General features: G+C 44.2%; 1 protein-coding gene across 5 annotated transcripts in view; it reads left to right on the top strand.

The window, feature by feature from the left end:
- YME1L (ATP-dependent zinc metalloprotease YME1L) overlaps positions 1–15,371 on the top strand; it is a 185,911-nt gene that overhangs the window by 145,785 nt on the left and 24,755 nt on the right. For all 5 annotated transcript variants that reach the window (XM_065440431.2, XM_065440432.1, XM_065440433.1 and 2 more), the window contains exons 17-18: positions 9,337–9,444; positions 13,526–13,674. In XM_065440431.2, the coding sequence (XP_065296503.1) occupies positions 9,337–9,444; positions 13,526–13,674 (257 nt within the window). The remainder of the gene's footprint in view (positions 1–9,336; positions 9,445–13,525; positions 13,675–15,371) is intronic.

The raw sequence follows: 15,371 nt of genomic DNA, 5'->3' as shown, positions 1-15,371 counted from the left end.
GTCTACCTTCATTAACTGGATATGTATTTACACTTCACATTCATAGTTGCCACTCTTGGACAGCTCTTTTATTGCTTTCTAGAAACCGTAACATGTCATCATCCTTGCAGTCCATTGTGTATGATATTCCACATTTCTTAACTCTCTCTTTCTCTCTCCACACACACACGCATATATATATATATATATATATATATATATATATATATATATATATATATATATACACACAAAGAAAGATGGCTTTACCAGTTTATAATACAGCTCAAGAGTTTGATACCCCAAAAACAAAACACACGATGCAGCTATATTACCTCTAGCTAAGCATGTAGAGTAGCTGTATGAAAAGCGGCACATTGTCTCCTGCCTACGCATAAACTTGTTCTGTCACCATCTGGTGACAATGGCCATGATTCTGGTTTTGTCAGTAGGCTCTTGCCATTGTTGCAAAAGCAGTTTCATGTTTGATTGTAATGTGTGGGCAATTTTCACACGTTTTCTTCAAAGAAAAAAAAATTGCACATTAGAATAAAGTAAATACAGTAATCATACATTCTGATTCGCCATTTTCACTTGAAACTGCCCTTGGTAGAGTTTCAGCATACAACAGTCGCTGTAACAGGGCGGCAGGCATTGTGTTTAAAAAAGGTGCACTGGTTCTTATTCTTGGTATTGCTGCACATATGGACACATGTACCAGGCAAAGCTAGAAGAATTAATTTTCAAAGAGGATGTTGGGTGTTAGGGATGTGCAAATAACAGTTTACAAGACTGACTTGAATACGAATCAAATAGTGCCAGAAGTGAATTGAATACTTTTCTAATAGTTTTTGGGTAATTAACTATTGCTCTCATCATTGATCTTCTCACCATAGTATATTTGCAACATTATCAAGTTTGTCATTATGCTGCATGTTATGAAGCATATGAAGTAGAACGCCTCCCCCTCTTTTCCTTAATTGGACCCTGATGGGATCGAAGAACTTGATCGAATTACCTGGTGGGTCGAATTAAGCAAGATACAGAAAAAATGACAGAACACCGCCAATTCATTTGGCAGTACTTTCGAGATTTTAACATGCCCTTGAATCACATGCGTGTCCACTTTTACATGTCCGATCTCAAAAGCTGACATAGAAATGACATTGAAGCTCTTAAAGTAGAAGTCTAGCACACACCTGAATTCTTAGCAAGAAATGTAGGCAAGGATCTAATATGTGTCAACGCCTCCTCTAACTATATGCCAGTCAAACGTACGGCGAGAGCACTGCTGAACCCTTTCCTACCACCGGCGGCCGCTAGAGGCGCTGAGGTCTGACACTATGTTCCCTCATGGTGCTGCGGTGTGCTTGTGTGCGCTTGCTTGTTCCAAGCTTTTCGAGGCTTCTCTAACGCTAAATGCTGCAATTATGCGGTATTGCTGCGTGCCATTGTGCACGCAGAATCGGCGTACAAAGAAGCCAGGTGTCACAAGATACCCGCCGACCTCAATGCATGTGCACGGTGACTCAAAGCGATTTCCAGAAAGGACTGGGAGCCAAATACTACTTCCAATTATTCCGTAGTGTGCAGCCTGCATTTCAACGCATCGGACTTCAAAGGTAATTGTGACTGGCAGCTGAAACCAGGCGTTGTGCCAGGCATTTTTCTCTGGCTACCCTTTGTACATAAGAAAGGCTCCCGCAGCCACAAGAAGCGATGCCAGCATTCGAAAATGCGAGCGAGAGCTTTCAACAGACGGTTTGTCAAAGCTATGCTCGGTTGGTGGGAGTACCAGCAGAATGGCTACATCAAGCATTGCCTCTCTAAGCAGCGAAAGTGGACGTACTCCATACAACAGAAGGCAAGTTGGATATGAGTGTGCCTTGACCAACGCAGATGAAAGTGCAGCATGGTGTTCCTTAATCAACGTGCACTGTGCACGCTCAAGGCAGTCGCAAAGACACAGGTGAGGCAGATGCTAATTTTTCAAGTCTTATGGAACTGCTGCAGACCAAAGTTTATGCAACGCGCTCCTACGGTGTGCAGACGTCCACGACAGCATGCTCTTCAAGCGTTTTTGTCGAACGGAAACGATGGCGGGAAAAAGAGTGCACACTCAAATAAAGGAATTAAATGCTTCAGAGGACTGTAGATTCCTACAAGAAAGAGCTTCAAAAACTCAAAGAGCAAAGCTACGTGAACACATTTTTGGAAGTTGCATCCGATGCGGAAGAGGGAAGTATGAAGGCGACGTTTCTTCTGGACCAGATGAAAAACTGCAAGAAGAAACGGCCAGCGTGTTCAGAGCCAACAGTGAGACACTGCATCGTTCTAAGAAACTTGTCCACCAAGGCCTATGAACATCCAAGGTCCGAGGAGCTGCTGAAGCTTCCATGTCTAAATACCTCGCAGAAATATATTGGCACATTGCTTAAATGATATTGCGCGACATAAAAAACGACACGGACGTGAAAGAAGACGACACACCAAGCGACACACCAAGCGCTTGGTGTGTCGTCTTCTTTCACGTCCGTGTCGTTTTTTTATGTCGCGCAATATCATTTAAGCAATGGATTACCAACTTGCCCGGAATGCTGCTCTCATATTGGCACAATATCTGGAGAAATTGGATTTAGTGAATTGTTGCGCTGTCGGCTACAAGCAGAACTTAAAACATGTGGACTTGTTGTGGATGAAATGAGAATTCAACAAAAGCTGGAATATCATAGGCAAAGAGACGCTTTTGTTGGAGAAGTTGATTTCAGTTCTGACCTACAGCACCTTGTTACTGAATCGGAAAACTGTACGCTGGCTAACTCTCTTGTGCTTCCTGCCTTGCGGCCTGCATGGGAAATTCAAAATACCAGTTGCTTACTTTTTTACAAAGGAATGCACCGGCGAGCAGCTCGCCACTTGCATGTCGTCTGAAGAGTAGAAGATGTGGGATTTGATGTCGTGCGTCTTGTCATTGACAACCACCGGATCAATGTCATTGCGATGGATACATGGTACAAAGGCGAGGTGAAAACACTGGCTCATCTTTATAATCCCAAGAAACCTCTATTCCTTGCCTTCGACCAAAGTCACGTTGTGAAAAATATAAGATCGCAATTCCTGGCGAAAGATATAGGTGGCTCGCAAGAAATATCTTCAAAGTATTTGAAGACATTGTACAGAATGAAACAGTGCTTGACAATACGGCTGATACGGTTCCTTATGCGCAAGCACTTGTGTCTCTCAAACATTGAAAAAATTAATGTGCAGTCAGCCGTGCAATTTTTCAGCGCTCCACTAACAGCAGCATTAGGCAACCTGAAGGATGAGGCTGGCCGTATTTGTGATGCAGAGTTCGCTACAGCAGGGCCAACAATATACTTCATGAAAGTCATACAGAAGTGGTTTACTCTCATGGATGTGGGCAACTGTCAAAAACACATTCATCGAAATGATCCTGACACACATCAGTTAACATCAGTTGATGATGAGAGACTGAGATGGCTTGGATTCAAATTTCTTGCTTACATGGAAGAACTCGGAAAGAAGAGCAAACCTGAAACTTTTCTCGCAAAGGAAACCTACCATGCACTCATGATAACAACGATGTCAAATATTGAGTGTATCCAACATCTGCTTCTTGTCAGAAAGTTCAAGTTTGTGTTGACGAGAAAAATGTCAAGTGACGCAATTGAATCCTTGTTTGGATTCCTGCGCAGAAGTGCTGGGTGCAATGGTGCGCTGGATGTGAAAAGTGCTGTATAGGGGCTGGAGAAGATGCTCAAGACTGGAATTGTTGCTGCTTCAAGTGATAGCAACGGGCAGAGTTCATTCTCTTTCTCAGCCAACAAACTCATTCCAGCTAACCAGCACTACCACCCGCTCAATGAAGCGATGAAGAAGCTTCTCAATGTAGCAGAGGAGAAACTGTATGACCAATGCGTCAGCACAATGCCACTCGTTTCAAACCCGGATGTGGCCAGTGTAGCTTTAATAGGAGGGTTCATCGTTTGTGCAGCAAGTGAGCAAATCCCATGCGGAAATTGGATTTCGCTCCTGCAGGCGCCTAAAAGCAACAATCCCCTACACAGTCTCATCGCTCACCAAGACCAAGGAGAACTTTACTACCTGAACGAGGAGCTGGTAAATGTTCCGAGAGGGCTTCGGAGATTTGCTGATACCGTGCTCAACAACAGAAGCTCTATTGCTAGGCCGTTAGAAGTCTGCATTGAAAGAAGCGTCTGCGCTCTCATGGAACTTCCTGTGCTCTGTTGCGAAAAGTGCGATGAAAAGCAAAGAAAGATGGTTCTGCATCTCATTGCAAAGAAGTTTATGAAGCCCATTTTCACAAACTGTGCCATTGGAGTGACGGACAGAAACAGGGCGACAAAGCTTCTTGAGCGGAAACCATTGTCCTGCAAAGTGTTGAAGGTATAGCTGGCCAACCCTGTGAAGCTGTGATTTTTGTCTTCATGAGGAGGTAGACAATGCGTAATCATTTTACATGCCCACAGTAAGGGTGAAATAAACAGTTAATATGTGTACTTGCGTCTCTACTACGTGGTGTCCTTCATTTTTGCATGTTTATCGAACCAGACCGTTCGCTCTTCTTTCTGCTTGGTGCCACGGCGGTACTGCAAGTTCTTTACAATTTACTTGGCACTGATGCGAAATGTATTTAACATCTACATGTGATAATCTGCTAGCAGCCACAGCAAGTGTTTAAATTTTAATGCCTGAAATGTTGAATGGGAGGTTGCTGCTGCGCCCCGCCCATTGGAGCAGTCGTTCCCGACCCACAGAAGCACCGCGCGAGACAGTGTCAGAGTGTGGCATTACCCCTCGATGAAAGCGCGCAGGCGGAACGCCAACAATGGGAGAGCGAGCCGTCTGCCTGGCGTCTAGTTAGAGGAGGCATTGTATGTGTTTAGTGGCTACCAGTTTCCCTAAAGTCAGCGTCGCCGCAATACATCTGTAATTTGCAGTAAAGCACATTAATGCTGTGAAGGCGGTTTTTGGTTTTGTATCTGATTGCACCACGCAGGCAATTTTCAACTTAGTTTTCTTGGTAAAGATGAAGGCGCACTTTAGAATTGGGCAAATACCGTAATCTGAACTTATAGCTGGAAACTCTTTCTAGGACAGGCCAAAAATAGGCATTTTTGACGGGAGGTGACATGTGTTCCATGTATTCACTATCCTAAGTTCCACTGCGGCAGATGCTGCCACTAAAGGGGTCGCAATTAAGGTCACCATAGAGGGCAGTTGCATGTGTGCTGATTGGTCAAGTTGGAATTATTTGGCAAAGGCCAATTTTAGTTAATAAAGAAAAAATCAGACATCCACCCTCGTAGATGACAAAAGGTTGTCAACCACTCGAAGCAAAGGAAAGAGCAGTTGTAGCAATCCTTTGTAGCAATTGCTACAAACAGGTGGATGTCTGATTTTCCCTTTATTAATTACTTCTCTCCACCTTGCGGGTTTCTGTAGAACTACTACGTCAAACACTTGCATTTGCTTTGTGTGGTCGACAAATTCGACCTCGTCCTTCCATTTGCTAGCCGCCTGGTTAGCTCAGATGGTAGAGCGGCTGCCCCAGAAAGGCGGTGGGAAAGGTGTCGTACAGGGACCAGGACGAATTTTTCTTCAACTCTGAGGCTTTTCTTTCGAGGAACCCTTATGGGGGGGTTTCCTTTGTAGCAATTGCTATGAACGGGTGGATGTCTGATTTTCCCTTTATTAATTACTTCTCTCCACCTTGCGGGTTTCCGCAGAACTACGTCAGGCCAATTTTAGGATTGAAATAATTAAAGTTTAGGCCTATAGAAATGTGTAGGCACTGACCGGGACCTTTGGACAGGATCTAACTAACCGAAATACCTAATTAGCCAGAGTCTAATTGACAGAAGCCAACTGTATTAGGCCACAAATTCTTTTTTCGAATTTCATTGCTGTGCCTCGGAGTAAAAGCTGTGTGTGCAAGAGCATTACATTTATGAAAGAAAATTCACAAAGGGCCATCCAAGTAGAACTCCAGTGCCACAGTTAACTGGGATGGTTGTCCAAACTATGGTTTCTTGCTGTGGTTTGTCAGTATTATCCCCTCGCTATGATAACGTCATTAGTACCTAGAAGCAAGGCAGGGTAGAAGGCTACTGCCCTTAACTGGCAACAGGGGTTCTACTTTGACAAGCCTTTGTAGTTTTGTTTGCGAAGCATGTTTTCAGCGATGTACACATAATGTTTCAGTTCCCTTATAACATTCAGCATTCCTTTGTCGTGACAGCGATATCAGGTGAAAAGAACAGTGCTAGTACTGAGATTTTTATTGCTGTTGTTCTGGTATGTGACAAGAGTTGTTAAGCAACCTCCATGGAGATGTGCACAGCAACTGCAACGGCTGTGCAGCTGTGTTTGTGGCTGTGCGAGTTTCATGGTGGGGATGAACACGTAGCAGCTGAAAGAACCCACAGCAGCTACCACTGTAATGGAGAGCCTCGGGAAACCCAAGCCGTGTTGCGTTAGCCACTGTTGGGGTATAGAGAAGGAAGAGATTTTATGAATTGGAATAAGTGCAGTGGAATTTCGCTGTTTGCTTGGTGCACCTCCGTGGTGGAAACAAGAATGTCTGCCAAAACAAAAACACGGAAATCTGCTTACGAGGACTAAAAACAACAGAAGTGCATTGACAAAAGGGAAGACAAGTCAGTATTTCACCTGTTTTCTGAACCTTGCAGAATGTGCAGCTGCGTCGCTCGGCATCCCTTGCATATTACAGCGGCAGTCGAACCTCGATTACATATAGTATTGAGCAGCACAGGGATACCAAAATGGTTCAACGTAGCCAGAATTTATACATTGGAAGTGACATAAAAGACATGTCAAGGTCCTGTGCAAGTTAATGAACAAATCACTCGCAGCACTGTGAATACTCATTTGAAGCCTCAAATAAGCAATTTATTTCTTTGGATTAAATAACTGCAATGTAGCTTGCTTCTTATTGGTGACCGTGTGTCTAACCATGGCCTCCTCTACATAACCCAAACCGTCCATGAGGTCCAGACCAGCGGCTTATATAGCACCACAGTGGCAGCGTACAGGGATCAAGGCAGCCAGAGCCTCACTCAAAGTCGGGAGCAGGGTTACATCAGTGCTAGCGGTATCATGTTCAGCAGCTTCATTTTTATGCCGCTTGGCTGTAACCTGTAGGGCAGTCTCCGCGTCCGTCAACTCAGCCATGGTACTATGTGGTAACAATGGACTTCTTCTCTCCATTCTCGACACGCCGGATAACCTCCGGTTTTGCCACAAATGTCAGTGACATTTGCTTCTTCGTGTTTTCAGCCATTGCAACACCACACGCAGTGCAGATCATACTGAGGAGTCGGTGCATCAAATGCACTGTGCTTTCAAACAAGCCAAGCTGCCGCCTGTGTGCACCGCTACCTTCGACTTCTGCTTCTGGTGCGGTCCATGTAAACACATAGGCTAGTGTAGCAGTCGGAACGGTTCACCACACCACCACCATCTTTGAAGTGTGTTGTGGGAAAGCCTGTCGCCAGAGCACATGCAGTCAACTAGCGCAATTGATATAGCATGTAGCCCAGCGTGTAGCAGTCAGAAACACATACCGCACCATCAATATCTTCGTGTGTGTCAGGAGAGGGTATGTGATCTGGGACGACAGAGTTGGATATATCTATTTTACATCTGTCCTCGTTTGATACGAAAAGTTAATTATGCATGTGATTTTTATGTGGTATGGGAAGAGTTTGGTATAAGCAATAATTCATTATATCCGCATTTGATATACCGAGGTTTAACTGTACTAGTACAGCATTTAACAAAAATTTATGAAAGCTTCTAGCTGGATGTGCCACAGCTTAGTGCAGCTCTCGCGAGCTTGTGGATGCAGCCACAAAGATGTGCAGACATAAGCCACTTGCATGCGGAAGAGCTGGTGAATACCTAAACATACGATGAATAAACATACGAGCATATGTGTCATTTATGTGGCAGTTCCTTTTCCCGGTCCTCCAGTTAGCCACATATGAACTGGGTGATCAAGTCATACACAGTGGATGGATTTTTGCCCCATGATGTCCACATTGTTCTTTGTTTATTGATTATGTGCAAACAGTGGAAACTTTGGCTATGGCTGACTTGAGCTCGTTAGGACAACTTGGCTATCATGGTGGTTTTCATTCCCTACAACAACACCAAACAACTTGGGTACCCACACATCTTTTTTTTTTTAAATCTTGAGTCAACACAAACCCAGAAGTTGCCTTTACTTCTGTGCAAGCGCACTCACAAACCAATTTTCTTGGGTCCTCGGTTCTATTGGCAACAATGGCAAGAACAAAATTAGTGCTTATAAAACAGGTGCCTCACTAGCAAGTATAGGGGTGATGATAGGTGACTGGTGTGTAGCAATGGCTAGCAGACTTCCCAGGGTAGGAGATGCAGGTTTCATGTCATCTTGCCCATCTTCTGAGAAGCAAAGACAGCCAGTGCTGCACCGGAAAACAAATGTCACTAGTGACCCATGATAGTGATGCTTGAGATGCTTATAAGAGGGGTTTTGGAGGGCGCGATTACTGTAAGCTTAGGATAGAGGTAAATTTGTGTATTAGAGTGAATACTTGTTTTTAAATACGTTAGCGATCACAATGCCCGTCAGCCCGGCTTCACTGAGCCTCTATATTAAAGGGACATTAAAGTGAAAAATGAATTCTTCTGCATCAGTAAATTACCTTTCTACAACACCAAAAACACCACTCTTACAACGATAAGACGTTTGGTTAGCCAGAAAAAGCGCAAGAACGAAAGACGGCTGGCGACACCTACCGAAGTTACCACACCTGGTGGCTGCGACGTCTTGGATTTTGATGGCATCTTCTAGGGCCTACTAATTGCATATAGCGGTACAGATTGACTACATTGTGTTCTAAAGGAACCAAATATTAAACATGGCAAGTTTCGGGAACCTTTACTCAGCCAACGCGGCCCAAATACGAAAACATACTTGGGAATCCCTGACGTCGCGCTGACGTACCGGTGCGAAATTCAAGTACCGATACTTGGACCTTAATTTTCTCATCTAATAATCAAACTATGTTTTTTTAAATGACTGTCTGCAGGGTTCTCAAACAATCCTTCATTAGTCTAAACTGATTTATTGTTTTGCTTTAGTGTCCCTTTAAGGATATAATGGCAAAATCATGTCAGCTCTATCACAAGACCTGGCATTTAGATATAACATAGCTGTGTGTCTTATACTGAAGCTGAAGCTTGCTGTCTTTCTGCTCACATTTCAAATCCAAGTGTCATTAGTCACTACTTCTTTACTTGTTGCAGGTTGGTGTCAGGACGTTTGATGAAGATCACAGCTCCCTGATAGTTGTTAATGAGCTAGCACCAAACACAGCCGAAGTTATCGACTCTGAGATAAAGCGGCTCCTGCACGTAAGTCTTTAATGTCCTATTGCACTTTGGCTGGGGTGATAAATGTAGAGGGAATAAAACCGGAAGCCACAAAACTGAGCAGAATTAAGCTGTAGGGGATACCAGCAGTTTCTTAGGTTAAAGTGAAGCATATTAACAGTGGAATAATGTGGTGGAATCTACAGTGCTTTAAGGGGACACTAAGGAGAAAAATTATTCCACCTGTGTTAGTAAGCTACTGTTCCACAATTACAAAAAGCCACTCTTAACGCAAGATGCTTGGTACACCAGAAGAGATGCACGAGTGAGAGAGACGCCAACTTGAAATTCCCGCACCAGCTTGCCGTGACGTCATGCATTTTGACACAGTCTGTTAGGGCCGAGTCAAGCTTCTCTTGGTAAACATGGACCACACTGTGTTCCAAGAGAGCCAAAAGACAGAACTTTTACAGAACCAGAATGGCCGAAATGCAAAAATACTTTGCAAATCAGTGATGTCACACTGACGTACCGGCCCCAAGGTTTTGGCGTGAAATTCAAAAAGGATACTTTGACCTTCATTTTCTGTACTAATAATCAACCTGTTACTGCCAAGTCAACTAAAGTGGAGTAGTTCAAGAATATCTTATCAACTTAAACTGATTCAATGTTTCACTTTAGTGGCCCCCTTTAATGGCTAGCAGAACATATTCGACAGACAAAAAAATCACAGGGAAAGAAACATTTGAAGGCACAAGGATTGAAAGAACACTGGTCTTCAACTTATCTTTACTTTGGAAAAACGTTACAACTAGGGGTGGGCAAACATTCAAAATTTCAAAATATGAATAGAATATTGAACGCTCACCAAATGTTTCGCAACACTCGACTAAATTTTTGCTACTGTTCTCCATCTGCTAAGCGAAGTATCATAAGTTATTGGATGTGGGACAAATGTTTTTGAACGAATGCAGAAACAAAATGCATAATGCAGCTATTCATTCTTGGAAAGCTTGTTTGCAACCGGTCTCTAAAGGTGGTGCTAAGCTATTTGTTTAGTTCTTTTAATGACAATTAGTGATCGTGTTTGAAACTGGTCCTTCATTCCTGATAATTAGCTGTCTTATTTTGCACCACCTAGTTGGTACAGGCACAGTATGCCAAAATAAATATTCCTGCTGTATACAGTGGAACCCCAGTTATACGTCTCCCGGTTTTGCAACGACCTAGGTCTTACAACGGATTAGCACAGTCCCGGCAAAGTCCCCATAGAAGCAGCGCATTAAAAACCTTGGTTATCCGACGTAATTTTACGCCTGACCCGCGTTATACAATGACCCTCGCTAAGTGCGGGACGCAACGGCAGATGAAAGAAAATTGCTGCAGGTCTCTTTCCTCACTCCGTCTCTCCGCATGCGGAGCGCTTGACACCGATCAACCAGCTCATTCCGGCACAGCTTTCTTCCCTGCCTCGTCTCATCGTTCGTTTCTCTCTCCCCCACCAGCACCCGCCCGCTGTGCTGAAATAGCCTTTTCTTCTCCACAATCACTTTTTCCCTCTCTTCTCGGTGGCGTCGCCTCTCGTCGCATTGGGGAAGCGTTTCTCTCCTAGTTTCCTAGCAACAGATCACCGACAAGGTTGTGCGGAGAGGCCTAGGTTTATCGCACGTGTTCTTTGTTGTAATCCTAGCAGCCAGTTTTCAGCGGAGGTTTTGAGTTGTGTGGAGCAACACGATAATGTCCCGAAAGCGGAAAGTTCTGTTGCTCGGTGACAAGCTGAATATTATAGAGGAAGTGGGAAAGCGACATGGAACCACGAAAGCCAGCATTGCCCAGGACCTCAAGATACCCGAATCTTCACTTAAGACGATCCTGGAAAACAAAACGGGGATATTGCAGAATGTCAACAAGTTCGGGCTCAAGCAGAAAGCGGCAAAAGAAGGACAGCATGAGAAGTTAGAAAAAGTTATCGTCAAGTGGCTGCATCAAGCACGGAGCTCTGCGATCAACATTGATGGCGCCATTCTAAAAGAAAAGGCGGACCTTGTGGCATTGCGTCTGAGCATCAACGACTTTCAGGCATCGAACGAATGGTTGGATCACTTTAAAAAACGAAACAGGATTGTGTACAGCCACTCCTGTGGAGAAAGTACTTTTGTGGATGTTTCAACGGTGAACGAGTGGATGGAGTCACTGCCGGAGATGATTGCTGCATACAAGCCCTGTGACGTTTTCAACGCCGATGAGAGCGGTATTTTTTACCATATGCAGCCCGAGCAAACCCTTGTGTTTAGGGGTGACAGCTGTCATGGTGGCAAGCGTAGTAAAGAGCGTGTGATGGCACTATTCTGTGCTAACGAGGACGGTTCCGAGAGGCTGCCCGTGCTCATTGTTGGAAAGTTTGCAAAGCCACGGTGCTTTAATAACTTGAAGACGCTGCCGTGCAGCTACAACTTCAACAAAAAGGCATGGATGAGATCTTCGCTCTTCAGCAATTTTTTGCAGAAGCTGGATAACAAAGTGGATACTGAGGTGAGGAAAATATTACTTTTTGTAGACAACGCACCGTGCCACCCTCCCGATACGTCTAGCCTGATGAAGATAAAGGTTGTTTTTTTTCCGCCCAACTGCACAAGCCGGCTGCAGCCGTTGGATGCCGGCATCATTAAGTGCGCCGAGCAAGGGTACCGGAAGCGGTTGGTGCAGTGTCGGTTGGTGACTATGGAGTGCAGCAAGTGGGAAAAATAAGATCAGTGTGCTCGAAGCCATGCATTTTATTGCCAGTTCATGGAACGCAGTGTCGCGAAGCACAATCGCTAACTTGTTCAAACACTGTGGCTTTAAGCGAGAGACTGCTTCCTCTGCTGGGGATGCAACAACCTCAATGCCGCTTGATGCTGATGCAGGCATCGCCGACGACGATTTCGAGGTTTTAAACCTCACCACGACCTTTGCTGAGTACGTGGAGCCCGACGACGATGTTGTGCCTTTCGGCACAACATTGTCGGCGCCTTTCGATTCTTTTCAACAGCACTCGTGAGCACGCAACAAATCGCGCGCGGCAATGATAGTAGTCACGTTTACACTGACACGTTAAAATGTGTACCCTATTCATACGCCGACGCTTGTAACACAGCAAAGATATTCGCCCACCCTTAGCGGATACGTGCTGTGTTAGGATAGTAGTGAAGACAGATGCCGCAGTTTCCGCAGCACGCCGGCCATGTGTTTCTATGTCACTGGCAGCTAAGCGCGCCCATCTGTTTCTGTCCCCTCAAAGTGAACATGGCTACGTTATTGCCGCAAACTTGCCGATATTAACGATATTATTCATCACTGATACGGAAGAAACTGTTTCAATGCACGTAATGTACTCACGAGAAGAAAAAAAATCGCGTTCGGCGTGTTCCGCCGGCCGCCATTTTTGTTTCGGTGTCCCGCACCCGCATCCCGCGTAATGATCGCACCCCTGAATTTGCGTCAATTTTTCTGACAAAAAAGTGCGATCATTATGCGAGTAAATACGGTAGTTTATATTGAAATTTCTCGTATATTCGTCACGCCAAATAAGTATTTTTATAGGCATAATTTATGTTCGGATTTCACGCTTTTTCGTGGTCCCGAGAAAGTCGTATAATCTTGGTTCCACTGTATATATGTGTCTGCATCTCACTATTCAATACTTACTATTCGTATTCTATAAAGTTTATATTCGCCCACCTTTAATTACAAGCCGTGTGATGACATAAGCATGCAGTCAATGTGAATGCCCATGACAAGTCATTCTGTATGCGTATTGCGCAGCCACTGACAAAGATGAATAAAATTTTTTACATGACAGCACGATTGATGCTGTGCTCACACAGCTATCACATTCTTTTTTAATGCAAGAGGCTTCATGTATTGTTTTTATTACATACCAAGAACACTTGCACCTCTAGACAAAAATGTGCAGCGGCATCTTTTATAATGATCTGCCAGATGTCCCAATCCTGGCAATGCCCGCACCTGCATATGGCGTTCCCTCAGCCTGTCATTTATTCCATCTGTATTCAAATTTCCTCTTCTAGCTTACCTTTTGCGCTAAGTTTGTAAATGGTGCTCTCTCATTGCTCTATGTCAGGAGTCGTACGAAAGGGCCAAGGCAATCCTGAAGACTCACCAGAAAGAGCACAAGCTGCTGGCAGAGGCACTGCTCAAGTATGAAACTCTCGATGCAGATGATGTCAAGCAGCTGCTGAGTGGGAAGGACCTGTCTCAGATTCGCAAAAGGTAAACTGCCTGCATTAGTATCTTGTGAAACACCTGGCTGTAGAGGCAGTAGTGGTTATTGCTCAACCATGCCTTGTCAATCTCGTGTGTGGCAAAGAAGGCGATGTGTGGCCTTGATCCAAAAGGAGTTTAAACCCTACATGAGGGTCTGCCACTAAACCTCCTGCATGTGACAGCAGTTCTTGATCAGATTAACCAGCACACGTCCCTCTCTAAGAGACAGGCGATTGGCCAACGAAGAGGGGGGCAACTTATGCTGCACTTCACAGAATAGTGGCGAGACAAGCAGTATGGCTTCAAATAGTCTGAATCCCTTCAGAACAGGTGCTCCCAAACTTCTTAGCTTTCACTTTCTGTCAGAGTGTTAATTGCCTTGGAAAGGTTTCAGCGCCATCATGTACACACATACAGAGGAGAGCACACAAGCCCTGCTCAGAAGGGCCAGCACGTTATGTTGAATGCGTTTTAAAGCTGAAAAGGTGTCAAGTTCCACAGGAGCCGGCATAAACTCTTCTGCCAAAGGGATGCCAGTAGCAAGTAGGCAGCACAAGGTGTACATTTGTAACTTTGTCCTTGGCTTTTAGCACACTGCTGCATGTATTGTAATATTTTGGCGTGTGCCAACAAATCATCCATTGTTCATTATTTCAGATACGCAAGAATAAAAGTGGTATTCTGGATTGTCATTCACTAGGGTGGCATGAATAGTTTTGCGAGCATTAAGTGCATTTCTAAACTCCGCATTCATTGAATGTGTATGTATGTGTACACTGTTCTCAGAGGATGCTTTTCTGCTGCAAGAAATAAAATGTTCATAGTTTCCCTTTTGTCACTTCAGTGCAGAACAAGAGATTTCAGTGGCAAAAGCTAGAATAGTCTTTTAAATGGTGTAGTTGACGAGCTTTTTGAACATTGGTAGTGTTGCGTGTTTGCTGCTTTGGCCAAACGCGTCGCTGGCACACAAAGTTTTGTACCAGAAACTCTTGCAGGGGAATTGCCTGCATTGTTTTTATTTTTGGAGCCCTTGTACATGCAATTTGCAGTTTGGCGTTTGGTTTGTTACGATTGCTTTGAGAATTCCTATGGCACTGTTCCCCCTTAAACGATTTCACGAGTGGTGGTTTTTTGAATCACTCAAGACATTTGGGTGGTTCTGTGAGGCAAGCATTAGTTGATAGGTCATGTATGCTACAACACTCATTTATGGGTTGTTTTGTGGAGGAGTGCAGAGCTTTGTTTTCTCACAAAAGAACAAATTCAGTGGCGCAATAGATCCTTTGTATGGGCTATGCTCTTTCTTGGCACAATTATTGGTAATGAATAGGTCAGAAAAGTAAAATGCCAGCAATGTTTATGAAGAAGATAGCATGGAACCTGCCATGTGCCAAGCGCTAATAGCAACAGCAACAAGTTGTTTTGCAGCTTGCGTGAAGCTCCTTGAATTTTTGCAAAGCAAAATTGACAAAAACTGAGGTCTGCAAGGATCTGGCCTAGGTATTGAAGCTATGAATTAGTCATTCAATGACGAGGTTGTGAAGCTTTAAAGAAACTTGTACTAGCTGGAGCTACGAGAAATGCACTACATTTATTTAAGCAAGGTTTCATGTTTTTTCGATGCTTCTGAGATTTCGTCCCAAGTTTCCTGCATTTGAAATCTCTTTATTGACCCTTTTCACGGCAATCCTGTGGGCACTGCC

The sequence above is a fragment of the Dermacentor albipictus genome, chromosome 4 (assembly GCF_038994185.2).
Source record: "Dermacentor albipictus isolate Rhodes 1998 colony chromosome 4, USDA_Dalb.pri_finalv2, whole genome shotgun sequence".
NCBI lineage: Eukaryota > Metazoa > Arthropoda > Arachnida > Ixodida > Ixodidae > Dermacentor > Dermacentor albipictus.
The sequence above is the reverse complement of the archived record's forward strand: the minus strand, read 5'-3'. Positions and strand labels throughout refer to the sequence as shown.